The sequence below is a fragment of the Schistocerca nitens genome, chromosome 1 (assembly GCF_023898315.1).
Source record: "Schistocerca nitens isolate TAMUIC-IGC-003100 chromosome 1, iqSchNite1.1, whole genome shotgun sequence".
In the NCBI taxonomy this organism is placed as follows: domain Eukaryota; kingdom Metazoa; phylum Arthropoda; class Insecta; order Orthoptera; family Acrididae; genus Schistocerca; species Schistocerca nitens.
Window position 1 is genome coordinate 969,578,733 of NC_064614.1, and position 26,490 is coordinate 969,605,222.

At 42.4% G+C, this 26,490-nt stretch overlaps 1 protein-coding gene across 1 annotated transcript in view; it reads right to left on the reverse strand.

The window, feature by feature from the left end:
* The window catches only part of LOC126195091 (lazarillo protein-like), a 41,738-nt gene extending 17,246 nt beyond the window's left edge, over positions 1 to 24,492 (reverse strand). Inside the window, exons 1-3 of the mRNA XM_049933556.1 lie at positions 24,369 to 24,492; positions 16,536 to 16,709; positions 1,613 to 1,743 (exon numbers count right to left, since the gene is read on the reverse strand). Coding sequence (XP_049789513.1) covers positions 1,613 to 1,743; positions 16,536 to 16,667 — 263 coding nt within the window. The 5' untranslated portion in view covers positions 16,668 to 16,709; positions 24,369 to 24,492. The remainder of the gene's footprint in view (positions 1 to 1,612; positions 1,744 to 16,535; positions 16,710 to 24,368) is intronic.
* Between the last annotated feature and the right edge of the window lie 1,998 nt (positions 24,493 to 26,490).

Sequence of the window (26,490 nt, forward strand, 5' to 3'; positions counted from 1 at the left end):
TTGGTTATTCGATTTTTTTTCTATTCCTTTGGCAGTCCTCTCCTACAGATCCGAATGGGTGCCTATTCCAGAATCTTTTGCCAACGGAGAGATCAACATGTCCAATGAATACACATTATGTGTCTTTAATGCAGTGATTTCCATTGCCATCTGCATCCACTGCCGTTGACGGTTGCTCATTCTTTCACCTTTGTGGGCAGTTTACCACCACAAGGACAAGAGAGCGTCCTGAATCTCTGCTCCTCCGCTCTCTTTGACAAGGCTGTTGGCAGAATGAGGGTGACTTCGTAAGTAGGAAGTATTCAGCTGCCAATTCTGATTATTAACACAAATTTAAGCGGTGGCGTGTTTCCAACGCAGGACCAAAGACATTCTGATTATGAACCACAGACGGTACCCAGATACCACGGGTGTAATTTCGGAGATGTAACTACGAAAACTGATGTTTGGTTTCTCAGTCAGAAAATAAAAAAATCGTGTTTCAATATTTTTTTTGGAAATTCAACCACTAAGGGGTAAAGTAGTGGAGGAAAGTTTTTTGAAAGTGTATAGTTACTAGAAAACTACTTAAAGACTTTTAAGGTTACATCTGTGGCAACTGGTATTTGACATCTCGGTTGTCAGTAAAAAATAAGAAAAAGAAACGTGTTTGAGTTTTTCTGAAAATTCAGCCCCTGAGGTAGTGCAATAGGGGATGAAAATTTTTAAGAATATATTTCGCTACATTAAAAAAAAATTAAAGCTAAATTTATGAAAATCGACATTTCACTTCTCGGTTAGATATAAATAAATATATGTTAGAGAATGAAAGTTGCTATTGAAATACCTCCACAGGAATGCAAAAGGCATGATTAACAAATACTTTGGACTCCAGCTACCAAAATCGATTTTTGGTCAGAAGTACACTATGAAAAGACCGTGCTTAGATGTCCTTAATTAGTGTGAAAAGCTTAAGACCTGTTGCAGTTTGTGAACAACATAAATATTCAATGAAATAAAAACAGAAAACAAAAATCTCTTCAGGCCTTACAGCCATACGCCAGCGAAGCAGCGGACGCTAAGCTAGTAATTATATAAATTCCGATAGTAACTGATTGTATGAATAAGGGCTTTAACTCTCTTTCTACAAAGTTGTAATGCAATTACCGCCTAAATATTACCTATGTTGCAGGAAAACCAAATAAAGGAATTCTAAACAGTAGGACGTCCTTCATAGATACGATTTGAGCTACAAGAATACAATAATAATAATGTTAAAAAGATCCATAGAAGTTTCTGGTACAATCAGAGAGTGCTTGAGAATACACGCATGAACGAAAATTAGCCGCATTTCTAAAGAAATGTTGGTCGGAACGAGGTATATGACCCTGGACTTCTACCTTTAATGGCTACTATCCCATCACTTCCAGCGTTCACGTCTCCAACAAAGCCACGATCCCATGCATGTCACAGTCTTACAGTTTTCCAAGAGTTTGATCCTTTTGGGACTTACCTCATCTTTCTAATCCAAAGAAAAAATTGAGAAAACTCATAGCAAAACTGGAAAATTTATTCTCAGTGTAATGCTTGCTGCATACATGTAGCAATCGGTTGTCATTTAATGGTTACTCACTTTGGATTATTCGCGGTATTCTCGACGGTGACAACACCGTCCCCGCTGTCAGAGTACGTAGCGGTGACACAGTCGCCTTGTCCTTCGAAGATGGCGAAGTAACGGTACTGCTCGTACCATTTTCCCAGGTACTGAAAGTGAAAACATACGATAGATAACATTCAAGCTAAGTTACTAACAAACATACAGAGTCTACAGACAATGATTTGATGTACTGGGAACAAATGAAAGGTTACATTATAAATAAAAAATGATTCAATGTTATTTTATCCGTGTTGGAGCTTGTGAACTCCTCGGCCTTTAATGGTAGTTGGTGAATGACGCAACCAGCCACAAATACTTTTTGAATGTTTCCTTCTACTGTCATAACGGGTTTCGGGCTACTATGTCCATCTTCAGATGGCTAATATTTTTCGTTACATAGATGTTTCGGTCAACAGCATGTCATCTGCTCAACACTGCACAAGAATATTTGAGTATTTGGTTTCCAGCAGATTCTGGATCGTTTTGCTGTGGAACTAAATATTTTTCTTGGGCAGTGTGGAGCAGATGATATGCTGTTGACCAAGACATCTATGTAACGAAAAATATTAGCCATCTGAAGATGGGCATCGTAGTCTGAAACCGGTTATGGCTGTAAAATAAAACATTGAAATAGTATTTGTGGCTGGTTGCGTCATTCACCAACTAAAAAATCATTCGTCACGGTGTCGTGGCTACCGTTTTTGTTGATACGTGGACTCGCATACAGACCTAGTGGAGTGAGATTTCTAAGAATCATGCGCAGATTCTCTTTAACTCTGTGCCATGACGTTTGAAGGCCCTGCCTGCAGCAGGGGGAACTTAACACCACGAAGGGTCCTTAGTTAGAAATCATGGACTGTACTGTAATTCTGAACATCTGAGGTTTAGCGGGCAAGATTGCACTGCAGTTAGCAAATTAGATTTGCATCCAGGAGGATCACGACTGAAACGCCGTCCGGCCATTCAGAGGTAGGTTCTCTGTAGTTCCCTTTCTCTACCTAGCATAAAGATAACGATCTCCTATGGTAAGGCCAATGCCGATTTCCTTTACCGTCCTTGCTCAGCCCAAACTTACTACTCCCCTCGAATCGCCCCTTTGCCCATTGAACGTTAATCTAAAGTTCCTTCATTGCGTATGTAGTCACGTCGCAATTAATGGTGGAGGACTCATTTCACTCACATTTGTCTATTTTGGTTTAATTTTTTTAGCAGACATGAGTGTATCATCAATGAGATATACATTTGTTATTGTACAATGAGTGGTTTATGATTCAGTAACTTTTTCTTTTACGGAGATTTGATTTTTCCAAGTCGTCCCGATAGGTAATTTGTAAACCAGATATTTAATTTTTAGAATATTATTGAAAAAGGGAGCATTGCGAAATTGACTTCAGCATTTGGATTGAATAATTTTATCACATCTGTACTAACAAGCCTACCCTTTTTACAGACTACATAATTATTTTAATTGAGTTTGCCTCACATGCAATGCATCATAAGACACAACGACCAGTAAGGCGACACAAGTTTCTAAAATTACTCGTTTAGAGATGCAGCGGTGTTTTATAAATTCGAAAAAATCAAACAGGAAAATGTCTAGTAAATTGGACATATGTGGACATTTTGACACAACTTTTAACTCAGAAAATTATTACAAAAACAAAGATTTATGCTAAGAGTTAATGTTAAATGAAGAATGGGGAAAATGATGACGTTATTAGAAAAAAAAAACAGTTTGCTGTTTTCGCAGACATGGGCGTATCATTAGAGGGAGTAATCTTCGATTTCCCTGACATTCTAAACAAACACATTTTGTTTACTTCTCAGAAGCCTGATTCAACTTTACAACATTCAAATGGCACCAAGCACTATGGGACTTAAGATCTGAGGTCATCAATCCCCTAGACTTAGAGCTACTTAAACGTAACGAACCTAAGGACATCACACATATCCATGCCCGAGGCAGGATTCGAACCTGCGACCGTAGCAGCAGTGCGGTTCCGGACTGAGGCGCCTAGAACCGCTCGGCAACAGCGGCCGGCCCCACTTTATAGTTAAAAGAAACAGTATGTATACTTTTGGTAAGCATTTCGAGCAAAGGTGTTGTTTGAACCGAACTTTCGAATGTCCTGCACCCCAATAATTTGGACTTCAACATGTTGAAAACCGCCATACCACGATTACGACACTGGAATGAAGGCTCATAATTTCAACAATATGGGTTTGCTGCCCATTAAATGCCACCGCCCATTTAATGCCGTTAAAAGTCTAGTATTCGTGTTAGCACGAGAAAGGTGCTTCCTGACTTTCCACCGACCACCATCTTCTGTGGTCCCAACCCATGGTCCAGTTGAATAAACAGCTTGGGCATACAGTGTAGGCTTTCACGGCCGGTGTTGCCTTCAGTTGAAACTTCCGGGCAGAGAGGCCGTGGTCGATGTGTAAAATTTCCACCTGACGTTTCGTCTCCATCTGCGGGAGACATCTTCTGAGGAGATGGAGACGAAACGTCAGGTGGAAATTTTACACATCGACCACGGCCTCTCAGCCCGGAAGTTTCAACTGAAAACAGCTTGGGGTTTGACTCTGGAAAAAAAATCTGGACCCAGCTACCCCATATCAAAGGCATCAGGAAGAGCGTCCTGGGACGCCTCTGCAGCCTCTACCCTCATGTCAACCCGGAATTGATGCTTCTTGTTTACTTAGGTATCACATCTCCCTTCAGGAGAGCGCAGAAGCAGCATGAATAAAACACATGAATTGTATAACAATTCCGTGAATATGCAAAAAAGGTTATTGCAAGGGCAGTGGAATACGACACTGGAGCTAAGGAACAAACCTGCAGCTAGGGGAGCGAACGAAATGGATGGTCTGGAGCTGTTGCTGCTAATCCTCATGTTTGCTGCAGAGCACGTAGGAGTGCCTCTGGAATAAGTGAGCCCAGTGTTGTTCTCAATCAGCTTCCATCCATACCATTGTCCCTTCACCAGTAGATTAACCAGTGGTATTGAAAAAGATGCATGGAATTTTATCGCTCGGTTCTGATGCAACATCAGGAGAATTTCGCTCATTTACTGGGACTACATATAGCGTTCCCAATTTAATAATAAGAAAAGACTTAAAAACAGTATTTATAAAGAAGAGACATTTAAAAATTGAATAATATACATTTTTGTCATGTATCTGTATTATAATAGTTTCTCTGTGTAAGTTTCGAGGGCAAAGAAATATAACAAAATGATTTAAAGAGACGACAAGATACGCTCTTTTGTTAATTTTTTAGTTGTCTTCACTTCTTCTCTTGCTTTGGTTGCGTGTAGACGGACATCTTGCGAGTGCTGGCAAATGCAAGCATATTTGTACTAATTAAGCGGATAATATATTGATTTAATATTATTGTTCACTTTTAATTTGTAAGAGGTGATCCCGATTTCATGTCCGCCCTCCTTTGAATTAACCTGCATTCGAGCAATTTACAGTTCAACAATCGCAGCGGCCGATGCAGCCAACGACGCCATTACGTGGCGATATTAACTTATAAAAATTTGTGGCAGCGATAAACTCGCCCGCTATTAACATAATATATATTTTTCTCCACAGCCGCCCGACGATGCAGAAAATACGTAGCTTTAAGATTCTTATTTTCAGTACAACAGCCGAGAGCCAGAGACATGACTCCGACTACAATGCAATGGTTAACGGAGGTAAGAAAAAATACTCTCGCGCGTGTGTGGGCCGCAATTGTAATTAATAACTAAAGATTTTTTGCTTTAAAGTGAACTGACTAGCCGAGGAAATTAATATGAAAAATTTATTCCATTGTTCAACTTATATGTTCATGCTTTAAGATTCAGTGATTCTAACGTTCATGAACGTAAAAAATAATTTCCACTTAAGTTTAATATTGTTAAAAAAAGAGAACTTCACAAAATCATTTAATTGTAAATCAAAATTGAATGATATATCATTTTGATTAAGGCCCACCACGTTAAGTCGGCAACAATCAACATTGCCAATAAATAATGTATTAAATTACGACGGCCGACGGACGTGAAATACAATCTAGAGATAAGGTTACTCTCGCCTTTGCTCACGCTTTAATCAAAGGGAACGGATGGGAGGCCTGCTGCTTCTGCTTCGGGGAAAGTGGCTGGCTGGATGGTAGTTTCTGGCGATGGAGAGGATGACCGTCCGCCCAGTCAGTGACGAGAATCCTGAGAACACCAGACAGAGAATTCGTCCCATTCTTGGAAATTCTTGTCAAGACGCCTTGCAACCCCTAGAGTTGCTGTGGAATCATGTCGGCTCAGGGAACACCGAGGCTGGTTTGAAAACGTACGAGGGTGTCAAATGAAAACGTTAAATTTCTAAAAAAAAATCGAAATTACGCGCGGTTATCTTGTAAGTTGGTAAGCGTGTTACAAATAGCGTGCAGAATGGCCTGTAGGTGGCAGCATAGTGCAGATGCACACATAACGTCGCAGTATTAGTATAAAGATGGCCGCCCCCACTTGCGACTTGCATCAGGGAAGAACAGCATCCTGTTATTCGGTTTTTGCGTAGCGAAGGTGTGAAACCTATTGAAATTCATCGAGAAATGCAGGTTCAGTACGGTGGTGCGTGTTTGTCACAGCAGCAAGTCTACGAATGGAGTCGGAAGTTCGCAAAGCGTCTGACTTCAGTGGAAGGAGCTTCTCGTCCAGGTCATGCACAACGAGTTGTGACTCCACAGAACATTGCAGCAGTTGAAGCGATAGTGAAGGAAAACCGCAGAGTGACACTGAAACACATTGCAGCATGTTTACAGATTAGTCATGGGTCAGCACACAACATTGTGCATGATGTGCTCTAGTTTCACAAAGTGTCTGCAAGATGAGTGGCACGGCAGCTGACTCCTGAAATGAGAAAACGACGTGTTGATGCTTGTGAAGAACTTCTTCGGCACTTTGAACGAGAAGGTGATGGCTTCCTTGCAAGAATCGTTACTGGGGACGAAACTTGGGTTCACTTCCACCAACCGGAAACGAAGAGAGCGAGCAAGGAATGGTGCCATTCCTCATCACCAAGTGATTTCCATGTGTTTGGACCACTCAAAGACGCAATGGGAGGAAAGAAGTTCTGTTCTGATGAAGAGGTACGCCACGCGGTGCATGAGTGGTTGCGCGGACTACCAAAAGAATTTTTTTCTAAAGGAATTTATTCACGTTGTAAGCTCTGGAGGACTTGCATTGAGCGTGGGGGAGATTATGTTGAAAAGTGATAAAGCTTTGTACCACTTCTGCAAAATAAATAATATTTAAAAAATTATTTAAGGTTTTCATTTGACTCACCCTCGTTGAACTGAGTTCTTTCGAAAGCTGCCAACTGCTGGACATGACCAGGTTAGGCCGTTCTCGGAAGTGTTTGTCACGATGCCTTCCGACCCTTGGAGTCGCTGTGGAACCATGGCAGCTGTGGGAACACTGAGGCTGTTTTGTAAACTGGAATGGAGGTGTGTTGGCGGCTACCAAATGTTGCTTTCCCGTGAACAGTAATGACTATTGTTCCGAGTCCACCGTTATACAGGGAAATTCGTGTGGAAGAAGCAAGAGAGGCAGTGGGGTAGCATGGAACAGAGTGACCAGTGACAGCTCGTCAGAGAGGTTGTTTATGAGATAACCAATCATAAGAGGGCAGAGGCCAAGAGTGATGTAGTGAAGTACAAGTGGGGAAAGAGTAGTGAAGGCTGTGAGTGTTGGTGTGGAGTTGGGGCCGGCAGTGTAATTGTGAAGTGGTGACAGCGGCATGAAGAACTGGAGGCAACCCAGAGGCCGTGAGGACACTTCAGCAAGGACCGGTGGAGATCAGAGAGGCGCAGCATTCACTGTCGTAGGTAAAGCGCCAAGTAAACTTACTGTAGCTTTACTTAAAAGTGGGAGCAGGTTACTCTGATCGGTCGACGACTGGAGAACGGGTAGTTTGTGGATTCTACTTGCTGTCAGGAAGGACTGGGAGTATCTATGGGTGTAACAAGTGCTAGATTAAATCTTATTTGTTGTAGGGTAAAGAAGCAGGATTTATTAGGACATTTAAATACCGAGACTAGAGGAAATCTTACTTGTCAAAGTGTAAAAGGATGGAAGCGGATGTTAAAAGATATGAATAGAAACACTTTCGCGTTTAATATACACTGGAATATCCTTTTAACAGTTAGTCTGTCCACTTGTAAGTGCTAAAAGTCCTATGTGCTGTTATTTCTTCTTTAGCGTCCACCATAATCTTTGTGTGATGATAGACTAGGCTTTTGTATGTTGTCTGTATTTCAGCATTGGTTTCTATACGTTTTGACAATCCTTAGAACAGACGCGGGGTCTTCGTGATTGTCAGATGGGCCACTGATTTCTGTTTAGAATAATTCACCTAGTCTCAGATGGTGAACCTTTTATAGTGAGGCTGGCGACCCAAAATAATGAAAGTTATCGGCGTTCGGAGAGTTGGTTTTGAAAGCTGCCGGAAGCAGTTGACTCTGAGGAAGGGAACATTGCAAATCATGGAAAGCTGAATGTACGAAATGTCCACTGTTGGACGCTGATAACACGTACTGGCTGACACGGGTGGAATATCAGAGGCAGTGGAATGTGAATATTTGGTGCAGCATTATTGCCGACTAAGTTATTGCTTCTTACTTCATTGAAGGAATCCTAACAGATAAAATATGCGCACAATCTATTACCTAAGTGCTACTGGCTCTCCTAAAAGGAAGGAGGATTAGGGTTTAACATCCTGTCGACATCGGGTTCATTGAAAATAGAGGACAAGCTCCGGAAGCTTCAGAAAGGGGAAGGATATCGGTTATGCCCTTTCAAAGCAACCATCCAGGCATTTGCCTGGAGCGATTTAGGGAGCACACGGAAAACCCAAATATGGATGATTGTACCCAGATTGACAACGTCATCCTTGAGAATGCGAGTCCAATGGTCTAACCAGTTCGCCATCACTTTAAATATGTATTTGGTAGCAACATGATGGGTGCCCGACTCACTATTTACTTGTGGCCAGCAAAATGCGCTCACTTAGTTTTCTTCTGATTTTTGGATAGGACGTAAAGGCGTCATCAGTTGGCCTGCAAGTTCGTCTGATTTGAGACTCCTAGACACTGCTATATGGGGTAAACTTAAAATATGAAATTTATCCACAAGTACCGACGACCCGAGAGTATTTAAAACATCACACTGTTGCAGTAGCGGCAATGATAACATAGGATTCTCCTCAGTTTGACCAGAGGTCCGTAACACTTGCGATTGCAAACGCGTATTGAACTACACGGTGCACATTTTCAAAACTTGGTGTCATAAATGAAATTGTAACACATACAGCACTATGCTAGTACGCCGGATCGGCCGTATGGACAGCGGCCGCATACCGTACGGGCGCTGGTTTTCCATTGCCCGAAACATTTTTCCCTGTGCCACACGGCTGCCGGCTGAAGGATAGCCGTAGTAGTTGATATTTTGACATCAAGATGCAGCAGGAGTCAATTTACAATTTTCTAAACAAGGACGCTCAAGGAGCATGATATTTTCATTAGGGAGGCATCGGTTCTAGCGCTCAAATGGAAAAATAAACGTGTTGCGGATTGCCTCTCCACAAAATATTAGGAGGTTTCTGTACGCTGGTAAGGTGGTATTATGACAAAGATAAAGCGAAACATTATCATAAATTATAAAATGAACAAGGCTGGTGCAACCACGTCAATGAGCTTCAAAGCTACTATCCATTCGCAAGCATAACAATGAACTGACCAAGAAAACTATGCTTCCACGTTTTCCTAATGTCCACTGTTTATGGTTTCATCTTGGACAAGGATGTCACCAAGCAAAATACACACTAAAGAGTCAAACAAATGGTACACTTGCCTAATATTGTGAAGGTCCCCGCGAGCAGGCTGAAATGACCCAGCACGAACTAATACACAAATACTGTCAATAGACAAATACGTAAACAAGCATATTTTCCAATCTATAAAGTATGGGATTTTAAAATGATGCTAGATGTGTGGCTCTAAGATGCTTGGCTATGGTGTAATTCTTTAAATTTCTTAGATGATCCCCAAGACATCCATGCAATCGAGAGAGAGCAGTCTTGAACGTGTCAAGCAAGAGTTCATGGCGACATTCCTTTACAATTTCCTTTTCGTTGCCGGTGCTGCTGATTCCATTTCCTAATCTAATTGTGTATCTTTGACATTAAACTCATGCGCTATGTTACTCTTTAACAATGTTTGCACTTCAGTTCCTGTTTTGCAAACCTATTCGAATTTTAGTGTGCAGATCACATTTCTTTCAAGTTTGCGGCAGATACTAGAACAGAAATTTGCAGTTAACTTGCGAATCGTCATTAGACACCAATCCTTTGTCTTCCATATAGAGTGTAGGTCCAACCATATACAGGCAGGTGTGATTAATGTCGGCTTTAAATTAAACTTTTCTCCACTGTTCCGCTTCTGAAAATAGATTCTCTTAGTGCGTCAGTCGGGAGCAACCCATCAATCTGGCACGACACTCCTGCTGCAGAATAAGAAATTTTCGCATAAGACAGCAATCGCATTCATGTTGGAAACATGTTAATACAAAGTTCTAAATATTGTAATTTCTTCGAAACTACTAATCGGATTTGGAAGAGTGAAAGCCGTTGAATTCGTCTTTTTTGGAGCTACAATACTAGCAGCAGAAATTACTAAAGTTCTATCTGAAAAAGTGAAGCTGATAGCGATATCTATGTAATATGAAAAGGGACTACACGTCATTTAGTGAGGACTTTACGCAGTTAATCTGGGTGAAAACAGAATTAAAAAATGTGAGGCTTCACGTAGTATTTCAGGTGAACAGATAACCTGAATCATGCTGTATACTTTTGCATCACCAGGTATAGTCAACTTTTCTTAAAACTGCTCATTGCATTAGGGTTCACCAAATTCAGACTAGCAGCTCTAGGTTAAAAATAAAGAAATAGTTTCTTCTTTTCAGAGCTGCTCCTCTAACCGTCGCTAAACCAGAAACAGGCATTACCAGTTATATAAAACCGAACAGGCTTTTATCATAGTATATGACTTCCTCTCGTCTCCAAACTCCCCGGACATGAGCGTTATTGAGCACATCTGGGATGCCTTGCAACGTGCTGTTCAGAAGAGGTCTCCAGCCCTTCGTTCTCTTACGGATTTATGTATAGCCCGGCAGGATTCATGGTGTTAGTTCCCTCCAGCACTACTTCATACACTAGTCGAGTCCATTCCACAACGAGCTGCTGCACTGCTGCGTGCTCGCGGGTTCCTAGACGACATTAGGCAAGTGTACCAGTTTCTTTAGCCCTTCAGTGTACGTTCCGTGCGCTTACTCCTAAGTGTTAGACAAAATGGCGAAGGCTGCAAATGTTTGTAACAGTTTGACCGGTAAAAACGATATATTAAAAGAGAAGGTACTGTAGCAGCAGTAAGGAAAAAGTTGAAAAATGGAGGGAATGAATACATTAAGTTCAAGCAATAAATGTATTCCCGCAAAAGCTCGTCCAGAACAGGAGATAAGTCTCATTACTGATCACTAAACTACACCAAATCTGGGCAAAATGGTTGTTCTTGAGTTACCAAATATGTTGTTCCACAAGATGTAAAGGACCTGATACGGGAATCAAGGCATTTTAAGCTATTTATCGTCAGCAATATGAATGCATCTGACTTCTTAGATTTCAAGAAAGCAGCAGTTTGTAATATAAACACAGCAAATTTAAACACATCAAAAGTACAGTGGTTGTGGTTAGACAGAAATAGCCGTAATGTAGTTAAGAGCAGGAGAAGAGGACAACAAGAAAATGCAACTACCTGCCACGAAAATTACAAGCCACATCTATGAAGAAAAGAAGCAATATTTGCTTGAAATGATGCATGACGTGACAAATAATGACCACATACATTTAATGATTTTTACGTACCATGCTGGATTACATCTTTATCTTATGTGCCGTATGTACCGCTGCTGTGCTTTGATTTTCGCTGAATTTAAGTATTTTACTATTTTTGGAACAGACTTTAAAAATTTTAATTTTATTGTTGACTTGTACTGTTATTATGTCGTAATTTGGCGACTGGACAAAACTGTAATAAATACGAAACGTATTTCCCAAATCCTGTTATGGCACTCCCTTCCCGAGATTTCCTTACGCAGCTGGATGAGTAAATTGCCAGTTGTCTGTATGCTCTGCAACTGTATATTTGCACTTTGTTACTCGCATATGTTTATGTTGATATGTTTCTTATATTTTAGGAAATGCCATATTGACTGCCTGGTCCGTATATCTTGAAACGATAAGTTCTGCATTTTTGACGTGCGGTTAATCATTTTGTAACACCTGTATTGTCCATGATTGTAATTTTTATTTTCTGTCCTGTAGGATGATTTGAAGATGGATCCCGACTCGAAACTAGTCATCAAATATTTAAAATTGAAATTTGCACCTTTGGCTTTGTTCCATGCTGTAGAATGAACTTTTACTACCTTTTTGCCGAGTACTAAACTGTGGCACATAGAGCTTTTCATTCCATTTCCACTTTCAGTAAGTTTTTCATGTTGTTATAATACAATGTTCGTAATTTCGTTTGGAAACTAAATCCATACTATGCTTAACTTTCAACTAAAACACATTAATAGTACAATTATGACCATTAATTACCTAGTATATTTAAAAATCATCATCATCAAATTCATGATTTTGGCATATAAAGCCTATTTGTATCAAAACTTCAGGTGCTACGCATAGGGCTCAGAGTATATAGTTACATTTGAGAAGTTACGGTCGCCATAGAAAAACAATAAATTTTCAGTTTGAGTAATACGAGCCGCATTCTGTTACTCTGACGGCAGTGCATGTTATGACTTAGGTATAATGCGTTCCATGTCGACGGTTCCTTCGTGACTCTGTCTGTTAATGACAGGCAGATTGTGACTGTAGGTCACGTAACACGCACTCATCATACGTGAAACAGGAAGTTCGTTCTTTAAAAGCTCAGTCGACCTTGAGAGAACTTAAGCAGCGATATAAATGCCACACAGATATTACGTACGTGTGTCTCTATGATCGAGCTGCTACTCACGCCAGAGCTTCTATACAGAAGAGCCAAAGAAACTGGTACACCTGCCTGATATCTACAGGACCCCCCGCGCGCAGGAGGGACCCAGCACGACGTGGCACGGACTCGACTAATGTCTGGAGTAGTGCTGGAGGGAACTCCCATCATGAATCCTGCAGGGCTGTCCATAAATCCGTAAGAGTACGAAGCGGGGAACATCTCTTCTGGACAGCACGTTGCAAAGCATGCCAGATATGCTCAAAGATGTACATGTTGGGGAGTCAGGTGGCCAGCGGAAGTGCGTAAACTCAGAAGAGTGTTCCTGGAGCCACTCTGTAGCGTTTCTGGACTTGTGGGTGGTCGCATTGTCCTGCTGGTGTTACCGAAGTCCTGGGGAATGCACAATGGACATGAATGGACGCATGTGATTAGACAGGATGCGTACGTACGTGACATCTCACACAGTCGTATCTAGACGTATCAGGGGTCCCATAGCACTCCAGCTGCACACACCCCACGCCATAACAGAGCCTACAGCAGCTTGAAGAGTCCTCTGCTGACGTGTAGGTTCCACGGACTCATGAGGTTGTCTCTATACCCGTATACCTCCGTCCACTCGATACAATTTGAAACTAGACTCGTCCGACCAGGCAACATGTTTCCAGTCATCGGTGTCGGTGCTGACGGGCCCAGCTCTGTGTCGTGAAGTCATCAAGGGTACACGAGTGGGCGTTCCGCTCCGAAAGCCCACATCGATGATTTTTCGTTGAATGGTTCGCACGCTGACACTTGTTGATGGTGCAGCACTGAAATCTGTATCGATTTTCGGAAAGGCTGCACCTCTATCACGTTGAGCGATTCCCTTCAGTCGTCGTTGGTCCCGTTCTTGCAGGATCTTTTTCCGGCCGCCAGCAATGTCCGAGATTTGATGTTTTACCGGATTCCTTATATTCACGATACACTCGTGAAATGGTCGTATGGGAAAATCCCCATTTTATCGCCACCTCAGAGATGCCGTGTCTCAACGCACGTGCGCCGACTATAACACCACGTTCAGACTCACTTAAATCTTGATAACCTGCCATTGTAGCAGCAGTAACCGATCTAACAATTGCGCGAGACACTAGTTGTCTTACATAGATGTTGCCGACCGCAGCGCCATATTCTGCCTGTTTACATATCTCTGTATTTGAATACGTATGCCTATACCAGTTTCTTTGGCGCTTCAGTGAAGGTCGTGATATTTGTATCATATGAAGTTTTTGCAGGAAGTAAGTTTTTCCGCCTTCCCCTTGGTACTTACCAAAGTGCCCTATTTCAATCCGGGGCCACTTCGTAGCAGGCAAACACAACGGTCTTATTTCCGAATTTTGTAGTACATAGATTTCTGGAGTTATCACGGAACGTCTGGTGTCTGTTGTGTAGCGATGTAATGTGTGACTGCTACAACATGCTGTTCTGTATAGGCTACACAAGTACCGGCAAAGTGGACTGGTGTAAATCTGGCAGATGGGCGGAAACGTTGATACTGAGGGAGATAGTGTAGACCTTAAGATAACATGGAAGAATGTCCGGGGAGGTAGCTAGGCCTTACGTGATCCAGATTAGGTCTTGATAAACTTCCTGAAATCTCTTCACGTGTGTACTCGGATGGAATTGTCACCTCTAACAAGCTGTTATCGATTTTGTTCCCATTCTTCTCGAAATGAAATCTTTTTCCTTCAGGGATGGTGACAAAATATTGCCTTGCTTTTCAAATAATGCTTTTCAGCAAACACAAATACTGTCATTAGTTTTGATTATGGGATTAACCATCTACAACTGGAATCAAGTACATAATCTCACCTTTCCACAGTAGCACGTGCAAACAGTGTCCTTATTAATTTGCTGTAAATTTTCTAGTGTCTGAGTGCAATAATTCTGTTCTGTATAACTTCGTCCAGTAGCATGGAACCCAGTCCTTGATGTTTTAACGCGCCATATCATCCTGTCCAGTACTACAGCTACAGTTTTCAAAATTTTCCTTTCCTTGCCACTTCTGGGGCGAAACTCTTCATTTCTTAATCTTAACATACCATTTCATTAAGTATATGTTGACATATGCCTTAAGAAAGATTCCATTTGTGTTGCTAAAAAATAAATTTAAAGACACAGACTTCATGGAAAATTCTTGACTTTCACGAGAGAATCGTGCTGTGTTTAAGACATTTAAGTGGTTTTTAGGAAACAGTGATTAAGACTCTCGTCTGATGGTGCTGATTTATTTTTTCCACTGGGAACGTAAATCGTTTCAGGCAAATGTTGGATTAATTCCTATTAATACCTATTGTCTCTCTATCAATTTCTACAACGGTTATTAATTTTACTACCCAAATAGCAAAACTCATCTAACACTTTTAGTGTCCCATTTCGTGACACCATCGCGTGATTTAATTGATTTGCATGCAGTTACACTTAATTTACTTTTTAGTGCTTTTATCTATCTTCAGCAACTACTTTGTATTTATTGTAACAATAAAAAACCACTTACACAAAAGAAATTTTATTCTCTTAACCGTTTTCGGGAACTTCTCCAGAAAATTTTAACTATCGCATTATTTGCGAATGTCAGTGCGATAGTTATAACATTCTGAACAATGGCACTAAATACCTAAAGCCTATTACGAAAAGGAAATTTCTTTCAGGCACTTCTCCAGAAGATTTTAACCATCGCATTATTTGCGACCGTCAATGCAATAATTATAACCTTCTGAAGAAGGGCACTAAATGCCTGAAGCCGGTTAAGAAAATAAAATTTCTTTTGTGCAGCTGGTTACTGATTATTCACTACTTTAAAAATGTTGCGCTGCAAACGTATATTATCAGAAATTTCTTCTTCATGTTAAAGCTGTTGATTATTTTGATCAGGAATGCCTTCCTTGGCTGTGTTAGTCTTCTTTTTACATCCTGCCTGCTACTTCCGTCATTTATTACTCTGCTTCAAAGATGGTGGAACTGCATCACTTTGTCCACATTGTTGTCCCCAATTTTTATGTTAAATTTATTACTAATCTCACTTTTGATACACCTCGTCTTTCTTCGATTTACTCTCAATTCGTACCCCGTTTTCAGTACTCTATTCATTTAATTCAATATGTCCCGTACTTCTTACTCACTTTCACTGTCGTTAGCAACGTCATCAGCGAAACTTATCATTGATATTGTTTCATCTTGAATTTTAATCCCACTCCGAAACCTGTCTTTGTTTCCTTTGTTGCTTCTCCGATACACGTATTGGACAGTAAGGGAAAAATATTGCATCAATGATTTCGAATTTTTGCTTCGTCGTACTGATATTCCATTCTGAGGTAACGAGTCTAGAAACACGTTTTGAGCTATCCTGCAGTGGCAACGAGTCTCGAGTTATTCTTTAGAATGGTGAGTACTTAATGTTCTTAACTCTCGTCAGAACTAGAGGACAGGAACACACACCTTTCATTGTTGGTTGTGAGTCAATCAGAAGAATGATTAAACAATCATAAGCGCAAGATCTCAATACAAACATACGATGGTAACTAAACCAGAAACCTCCACGAATGATTCAATGCATGTAGTTTCGTGAAGTGAGACGTAAATTAAAAATTCTATGAAATACTTAATCTGCAAGGGAATGAACGAAATTAGTGAAGTATTTTACGTATTTTCTTGCATCTGTAGTTGAAAGGACCGAGTGATTAAGTGTATACTGAAATCGGGCGAAATGTACCGGAGCCTGTGGCGCTGGTTCGCCGGTACTGTTTGGCACACAGCTGGGATACTCACGGCAGACACGTTGAAGTCGGGCATGACGTCGACCTCCGGACAAGGGCCCAGGCCAGCTTTCTGAGACAGCGAAGGTGGCGCCAGCAGAGCCAGAGCCAGGACGGCTACGTGGTACATCGCAGCTGCAGCCATTTCTTCCCGTCCGAAGCGAAGTGTCCTGTATGTCACTCTCGGCTGGAATTTTAAAGTTCGCGAGTGAATCAGCAGGTAAATAAAGGGCATTCAGTCAGAATAGCCAAGCATATACGTCTAAAAGGAGTATCATTAGCAAACTCAGAATTAATTTTTCGCTCTGCTGCCGACTGTGTGCTGATATGAAGCTTGCAGACAGATTAAAAATGTGTACCAGACCAGGACTCGAACCTGTCACTTTCATATATCCCTGGCAAATGTATTACGAAGTGAGACAGCCAAACAAGACTGACGACACGTCCTCGCAACATTACTTCCACAAGGTCCCGGCTTCGAGTTCCGATCCAACCCACAGTTTTAATCTACCATGAAGTATCAACGCACACTGAGGTGACGCAAGTCATGGGATAACGATATGCACATATATAGATCTATGTAGTATCGCATTCACAAGGTATAAAATGGCAGTGCATTGGCTGAGCTGTCATTTCTACTCATGTGATACATGTGGAAAGGTTTCCGGTGTGATTATGGCCGCACAACGGGAATTAACAGACGTTGAACACTGAATGGTAGTTGGAACTAAATGCATGGGATATTCCATTTCAGAAATCGTTAGGAAATTTGTTATTCCGAGATGCACAGTGTCAAGAGATTGTCTAGAGTACCAAATTTCAGGCATTACCTCTCACCACGGACAACGCAGTGACCGACGGCCTTCACTTAACGACCGAGAGCAGTCGTTTTGCGTAGCGTTGTCAGTGCTAACAGATAAGAACGCTGCGTGAAATAACCAGACATACGAAGGACTTATCCGTTAGGACAGTGAGGTGGAATCTGTCATTAATGCGCTGTGGCAGCAGACGACCGACGCGAGTGCCTCTGTTAGCAGCACGACATCTATTGCAGCACCTCTGCTAGGCTCGTCACATCTCGATTGGTCCCTAGTCGACTTGAAAAGCGTCTCCTGGTCAGATGAGTTCCGATTTCAGTTCGTAAAAGTAGACGGTTCGGGCGTGGCGCAGATCCCACGAAGTCATGAACCCAACTTGTTAATAAGGCATTGTGCAAGCTGGTGCTGACTCCACAATGGTGTCGGTTGTGTTTACATGGAATGCACTCTGTCCTCTTATCCAGTTGAACCGATCATTGACGGGAAATGCTTATGTTCGTGTATATGGAGATCATTTGCAGCCATTCGTTGACTTCATGCTGTCAAACAACGTTGCGCCCCGTCATTGGGCACAGTTGTTCGTGATCGGTTTGAAGAACATTCTGGACAATTTGAGCGAATAATTTGGCCACCCGGATCGCCTGGCATGAAACTCGTCGAACTCTCATTGGACATAATCCAAAGGTCAGTTCGTGCTCAACACCCTGCACCGGCAACACTTTTGCAATTATTGGACGGCTGTGGAGGCAGCATGGCTCAATATTTCTACAGATGTCTTCATACGATCTGCTGAGTCCATGGCACGTCGAACTGCTGCCGGGCGAAATATAGTCCGATAACATATTAGGAGGTATCCCATGATTTACATCACCTCAGGTTAAGCAAAAGCTTAACACTGTTATTAGTAAGAGACGAAATGAGTCTGCGAAATTCTTCCGAATTTTTTAAGTACGAGGAGTAGCAGCACAGTCGTGGTTTTAATTATCACCTGGAACAAGTTACGTTATTATTATTATTATCATTTTTATTTATTTACTTTGCATATCCATACGCGAAGGCCTCTTTCTCAATGAAATCCACGCGCCACAGTACCGAAGCGCGCCACTAGAGGGGTCAAAACGAAACGGTGAACCCTCATTGGTAAACTTTAGTATCCAAGGATAGATAATTAGTTTTCTGCATTTGAAGAGAAACGACGACATAACACTCCATGATGAGTCGGTAGATGTGTGTGACAACAATGCATTATCATATGACTCAGTGGTTAGTTGGCGCGACCTCGAACAAGTTACGTTATTAGTATTATTATCTATTTACTTGCATATCCGTATGCGCAGGCCTGTTTCGCAATGAAATCCATGCGACACAGTACCGAAGCGCGCCACTAGAGAGGTCAAAACTGAACGGTACACCCTCATTGGTAAATTCGAGTACCGAGTTCTAGGTAATTAGTTTTCTGCATTTGAAGAGAAACGACGACATAACACTCCAGGATGAGTCGGTAGATGTGTGCGGCAACAATGCATTATCATACGAGCCACTGTTACTTGGCGCTACCAGTGCAGTCAAATAAGAAAGTGTGAATGATGAAGAACCGAATAGCCGAACACCTCTCTTTGAAGAGCCGTGATTAGCAACGGAAGTGAGGCCCTGGTGCTCGAGAGGGGGGGGGGGGGGGGCGTATCACATTCCAGACGACAATGGAAAACTAGAAAACAGTTATCTTTCACGACTTTTAGAGGATGACAAAACCCACTGCCTGCTGGATTCTCCATTGCTCACACCTACTGAAAAATGCTCTTCAAACATAGGTAGTAGTGGAAACGTGGCAGCTGTGTCAGGCGCATATAGATGATTTTTTTTAGCCACCCAGTCACTATGAACGAGTATTACGCGTGTTACTGTGACCCAGAGACAAAGTAGCAAACCGAACAGTGTAAACATGTAAATCCATCACAGCCGAATAGAGTGAAGACCCAACTATGATCGGGTAAGTTGGTCCTGAGTAGTTTTTGTGACTGCCACAGTGCGGTGCCAACAGATTCGGCTCTTGAAGGGCACTCGTCACAGGAGCATACTGGCGAAATCTCCTGACGGGGATGCGGGAGCCTGTAAAGACAAAGTTTTCGGTGGAGCTTTCGGCAGGGGTTTATGCTCCACGAGAACGAATTGCTAATTCTGTATGGGGTAGACTCACGCATTCTACTTCAACCCCCCACCCCCCACCCCCTTCCACCACTCTCCGCATTCGCCTTACATGGCACCCGGTGACTTCTTCTTCTTTCCTCGGATGGTGAAATCGTCGGTGGAAGACGTTTCTAGAATAACGACGAATTGATTTTCGATGTGGAACATTTTGCGGAATAGCCAAAATTCAACCAGCCTACAACCAAGATCTCCGCCAAGTCACCCACTGTTGTGAAAAATGTGTCGCGTTGTCCGATGAACATACAGAGGAGGACTAACACTGTCGCCAAATTTCAGAGAAGTAACGTGAGTTCTCAAGGTGATAATTAAAACTTTGCTTACTATCCTCGGATAATATGCTTGTTCACTAGCTATCACGTACAATTTTAACTTGCCTCTCAGTAGCTATCACGTAAAGTAAAACTTGCAGTATTGTAGTAATGTGTGATCTGGACTGATGCCTTCTTCAAACTTGTGCGTAATCAGTTTAAAGGGAAGCTAACCCCTGAAGAAAGACGCAGCAACGGCACAAAAGTCGCAGTGACGATTTCGATGAAGATGACATGGTGCTATAACCAACCAAGTTTAATAAGGAATGGAAACTATACACGGGTACTCGTCAATTGTGATTGTGACCGTAATCATGTATTACTTTCATCTAATACCAACTGAAATTATTGTTACTCTCGTTTACTTAACAATTATGTTATTACAATTCCGGGAACTCATCATCAGCCTCTAAATTCATACGTCACAAATAAATATACGAAACTATGGAGGTGAAAGATGGAGGTGAAAGTATGGAGGTGAAAGATACACAACTGACCATTAAAATTGCTACACCACGAAGATGACGTGCTACAGACGCGAAATTTAACTTACAGCAAGGAGATGCTGTGATATGCAAATGATTAGCTTTTCAGAGCATTCACACAAGGTTAGCGCCGGTGGCGACACCTACAACGTACCGACGAGAGGAAAGTTTCCAACCGATTTCTCATACACAAACAGCAGTTGACCGGCGTTGCCTGGTGAAACGTTGTTGTGATGCCTCGTGTAAGGAGACGAAATGCGTACCATCGCGTTTCCGCCTTTCATAAAGGTCGGATTGTAGCCTATCGCAATTGCGGTTTATCGTATCGCGACATTGCTGCTCGCGTTGGTCGAGATCCAATGACTGTTAGCAGAATACGGAATCGGTGGGTTCAGGAGGGTAATACGGAACGCCGTCCTGGATCCCAACGGACTCGTATCACTAGCAGTCGAGATGACAGGCATCTTATGCGCATGGCTGTAACGGATCGTGCAGCACGTCTCGATCCCTGAGTCAATAGATGGGGACGTTTGCAAGACAACAACCATCTGCACGAACAGTTCGACGACGTTTGAAGTAGCATGGACTATCAGCTAGGAGACCATGGCTGCGGTTACCCTCGACGCTGCATCACAGACAGGAGCGCCTGCTATGGTGTACTCAACGACGAACCTGGGTGCACGAATGGCAAAACGTCATTTTTCTGGATAAATCCAGGTTCTGTTTACAGCATCATGATGGTCGCATCCGTGTTTGGCGACATCGCGGTGAACGCACATTGGAAGCGTGTATTCGTCATCGCCATGCTGGCGTATTACCCGGCGTGATGGTATGGGGTGCCATTGGTTACACGTCTCGGTCACCTCTTGTTCGCATTGACGGCACTTTGAACAGTGGACGTTACATTTCGGATGTGTTACGACCGGTGGCTCTACCCTTCATTCGATCCCTGCGAAACCCTACATTTCAGCAGGATAATACACGACCACATGTTGCAGGTCCTACACGGGCCTTTCTGGATACAGGAAATGTTCGACTGCTGCCCTAGCTAGCACATTCTCCTGATCTCTCACCAACTGAAAACGTCTGGTCAATGATGGCCGAGCAACTGGCTCGTCACAATACGCCAGTCACTACTCTTAATGAACTGTGGTATCGTGTTGAAGCTGCATGGGCAGCTGTATCTGTACCCGCCATCCAAGCTCTGTTTGACTCAATGCCCAGGCATATAAAAGCAGTTACTACGGCGAGAGGTGGTTGTTCTGGGTACTGAATTCTCAGGATCTATGCACCCAAATTGCGTGAAACTGTAATCTCATGTCAGTTCTAGTATAATATATTTGTCCAATGAATACCCGTTTATCATCTGCATATCTTCTTGGTGTAGCAATTTTAATGGCCAGTAATGTACTTCAATTACCTATACATGGGTAATTCTGTATATTTAGGGGCTCGAACACAAAAAAAATCCTATTTGCTACACTAGGTTCTTTAATGTTGAGGATTGTTATTCTTTACTTGTTACTATCTCGAAGTTACATAATTCTGTTGATTACCTCCTTGCAGCATTCTTGGATAGTGGAGTTTCAGCACTAAAATACAAAACTTTTAGTCCTAGACGAAGCATTGTGAAGGATCTGCTCCAAATATTACTACGTTGGAACAGTGATTCCTGCAAATGCTTCCAGGTCTGGGAATCTCTCAGTACATTAAACTCTTAATAATTTACTTTTTCAACTCTGATTTAATCAGCTTTAGAGTCCAATTGCAAGTTATATAAGAATGAAAAGATGTAGTCGTACCTACGTTATACTTCTCTAAGATTACGCAAATTTATCTTGGCTGAGGAAACTAACTCTTCAACGTGTAGTTTTTGTTATGAAACAAGTATTTTTGGTTGCACATCCGGTTTCCAGATATTTTATCCGGAAACAAAGTGACTTATTTTTTATTTTAATAGTCATCTATGCATCTGAATCCTCAGCACGCCGCCCAAACAGACAGGCACGACTTAGAGGGAGTATGCCACGAAATAAAGTGAATTTCAGAAAATAGCATAACACATCATTTACCAAACATCTTTATCTTTCACTTTCTAGTGAACGTGCGAAAAGAGCAGTGCATGCAGATTACGACATCCACGTTTAGTGAAATAGCGGCAGGGTTAGAGAAGCAGAAGATATCAGATCTCTGGAACTGAAGCAAATGGGAAGGTCTCATACAAGAAATGTAATCATGACCTGTAGAAGCTGGATGCAGCTACAGTATCTTTAAGATTACAAAAAGTGATACACTAGAACTTATTTACATACTTTGAATCTTTCAAATCATACGGATCATTTTAATGACAATTTATTTCTGGCATATTTTCAGTCGAAAAGTGACCTTACAGGGCCTTAACTGGTGTTACTTGGGGAAACTCATTTATGTTCCCTATGATGTTTGTGGTTGACAGTGTCGTCTAAACTGAAGTTTCCAAAATTCAATACACGCAGGATGATCCTCCTGTTACTGTTTACAGTGTTTACAGCACTCTGCAACCTACATTTTGGGTAAGCTACCAGCAGGAGGAGCATGTTAGTGACAAACCACGTCTTCGGAAACCCAGATTGCTGTCTGTAGAGCTGGTAAACTCTTTTTTTTTTCGGGAATAGGGGCGCTTTCGATCCATTTGGTTGTACTACTGTTGTTGATCTAATCTTTGATCCGAAGGCTGGTTTGATGCAGCTCACCAAGCGTACCTACCCTGCCCAAGCCTTTTTATTTCTGCATAGCAACTGCAACCTACATCCACTTCATTCTGCTTACTGTAGTCAACCCTTGGCCTGATTCCACAAATTTTACTCCCACTCCTCCCCCGCAATACATTTCCCTCCACCCGCTCCATCAAACTGGCGATTCCTTAATGTCTGAGGGTGTGTTCCATCAAGTAATCTTAGTCAAATTTTGTAAAAATTTCAACAGAACAGTTATCTGTGCTGGTCATGTAAGCAACTTTTAATTTCACTTGATCGTGTTCCAGTATTTGGTGATCGGTAAAATGAAGAATATAGTATTTGGTCGTGTACGGGGAACAGAGACCTGTTTACGAAATCAAGCCATCCTGATTTGCTTTCTCCGTCCTTCCCTAAATTATTCCATGTAATGTCATGATATTTATACTAGTGAGCAGTGGCTGACACTCTCCCAGTTCTTGTGTAATGTTAAGATATGCATGAAGTAAATTATTATTATTATTGTTATTAGTATTATTGGTACTTTTATTCCAGAATTTCGAATTTCAACCTTACGTCACTAACTTATTTTTCTTCTAAAAATTTGTTGATACGTTATGGCCTATTCAATACCTTCTTACAATTGAATATAATTAAAATACATATAATATAAAAACAATGTATAGTAAAAAGAGGAAAATGAAAACAACAAATAAGTATCACGAAATAACAAAGCAAAAATTACAACATGATAGTGAAACCAGAATTCCTCTATACAAGTAAGGATTTAACAAAAATGATAAAAAATGTAGGTCCAATAAGAAGGGGAGAAGCCTGAAAATTATGAAGCAATGTTGGAAAACATAGAACTCTTAAAGAAAATAAGATAAACAATAAGGATTAGAAGGTTAATACTTTGGGTCATTTGTACGGGCTACAAAACAAATCTACAAGTATCTCTGGCAAGATGAACTACAAGCTGTAAGCGAGAAGATAAGTAAGGTTTAGAAATGCAGAATATAAAAGCAAAAGAAATTACAGTAGGAGCTATTTTCAGAAGAAAGATGCTACTTTTAGGAGGGTTCCGAGAGAGGAGCATTAAGAGAAAAGGTCTGAAGGCGTCAGAGTAGAGAAAAGAAGTGACATGGTGAAAAGATTAAACAATGTTTGAGGAAAAACTAAAAATATCGAATGAGAAGTAGCTGAAATGGTAGCACTGTCCCCAGTGGGCAAAAACGGAAGGGCGACAGGTGGAACGTTAGAAGTGGAAATACTGTAGATTCGAGTAGAGACTAAGAGTGGAGAGCGCTTACCACCCACGCGGCAGCTGACCCGAGTGCTGTCAGATGTCTGCGAGGCAGTGGGTGCCCTGCTAGGCGCCGGCAGCTTTTATGTAGGGAGGCGAGGGCGTGTGTGACGCACGCGGATCCCCGCCGCTTCCGCCGACGCCGCCCAGCCGCAGCTCGCCACAGGTGATTACGGCTACGCTCACCACGTGCGGCAGCCGCCACAACCAAAATGGACGCGTCGCATCGCCTAAACAGGCGCTCTGCAGGTTGACTCACTTTACAGTCTTCCCAATAGAGATATTCCGTCCTTCAGTTCTTATTCTACAAGGTGTCGATAAAGCGTTCGTTAAATTGATCGTTACCTGAGTGGAAACGAGCGCTAGAAACGTGTGCCGAGCATGAACACTGAGACAGAGATCGAGGAGAGGCGTAAAGTGTCGGACACATAAAACCGTAACAGATTTGTCTCCTATAGCCAAATAAACGTCTTGAGTGTGAATATGGAGCAACCAACGAATATAAAATATCGTTCCAAATGGCTCAAATGGCTCTGAGCACTATGGGACTTAATTTCTGAGGTCATCAGTCCCCTAGAACTTAGAACTACTTAAACCTAACTAACTTATGGACATCACACACATCCATGCCCGAGGCAGGATTCGAACCTGCGATTGTAGCGGTCGCGCGGTTTCAGACTGTAGCGCCTAGAACCGCTCAGCCACCCCGGCCGGCAAAATATCGTTCCAAACTGAGAAAAACAGCAGCTGAGACTACACAAATGAGGTCAAATATTATGAGCGTTGGACACCGCGAGACTGAATAAAGGAACTATATAACTGGGTTAGAGACGGAAATGGAGACATTCTGCCGACGATACGGGCTGCAAATGAGGAAATCCAGTGGCAAATGCGACGCTGACAAAAGACAGATGACCATGGCCAGACGCCGAGCAACGAGCATCTCGGAGATGAAGTAGCTGATAGGTAGTTCCAGCGTGCTACTGTCGTGTGTGTGTATGGAAAGTGGGTGAAGTACGGCAGGCGACAAGGTACTGGACGTCCAAGCCCCATCGCTCAACACAGAACCTCCAGGCTGAAGGCTTGCCCGCTCTGTAACGCAGGCTAAGCAGCTATCGGTAGCGGATCTCATGACAGAGTTCAGTAGGCTCAACAACGTGCGCTGCACGGTGTGCTCCGAAACACTTGCTCCTGCGCCAGCCTTATAACCTGTCTTCAGGTCTGCCACAGAGTGGGCTAGCTTCCGACATCAATGTTCTGTAGCGAGGCGTGGACGTGTCATACGTTGTCACCTATACGTGGTTTCACCGATCTTCAAATACTTTCCATAGATGCTCACGACAGTAGCTCGTGAACAACTGACCAGCTTTCCCAGTTCCGAAATACCTATTGCCAGGCGCTGGTCCATATCATCTATCATTTGTCACAGTCGCTAATGTCAGTGAATTTGCCATTGTGTGACCCATATGGTGGCTAGAATGATTCCCCACTCGTCTCTACTCCGCTTGTACACTGAAGCGCCAAAGAAACTGGTATAGGCATGCGTATTCAAATACAGAGATATGCAAGCATTTAGAGTACGGCGCTGCGGTCGGCAACGCCTATATAAGATGGTTCAAATGACTCTGAGCACTATAGGACTTAACATCTGAGGTCATCAGTCCCCTAGAACGTAGAACTACATAAACCTAACTAACCTAAGGACGTCACACACATTATGCCCGAGGCAGGATTCGAACCTGCGACCGTATCGGTCGCGCGGATCCAGACTGAAGCGCCTAGAACTGCTCGGCCACCCCGGCCGGCCACAAGCGATGGGACACAGCGTCTCCGAGGTAGCGATAAAGTGGGGATTTTCCCTTACGACAAATCCAAAAGTGTACGGCGAATATCAGGAATCCGGTAAAACATCAAATCTCTGACACTGCTGGGGCCGGAAAAAAAAAATGTTGCAAGAACAGGATCAACGACGACTGAAGAGAATCGTTCAACGTGACAGACGTGCAACCCTTCCGGAAATTGTAGCAGATTTCAGTGCTGGGTTATCAACAAGTATCAGTGTGCGAAACATTCAGCGTAACATCATCGATATGGGCTATCGGAGCCGAAGGCCCACTCGTGTAACCCTG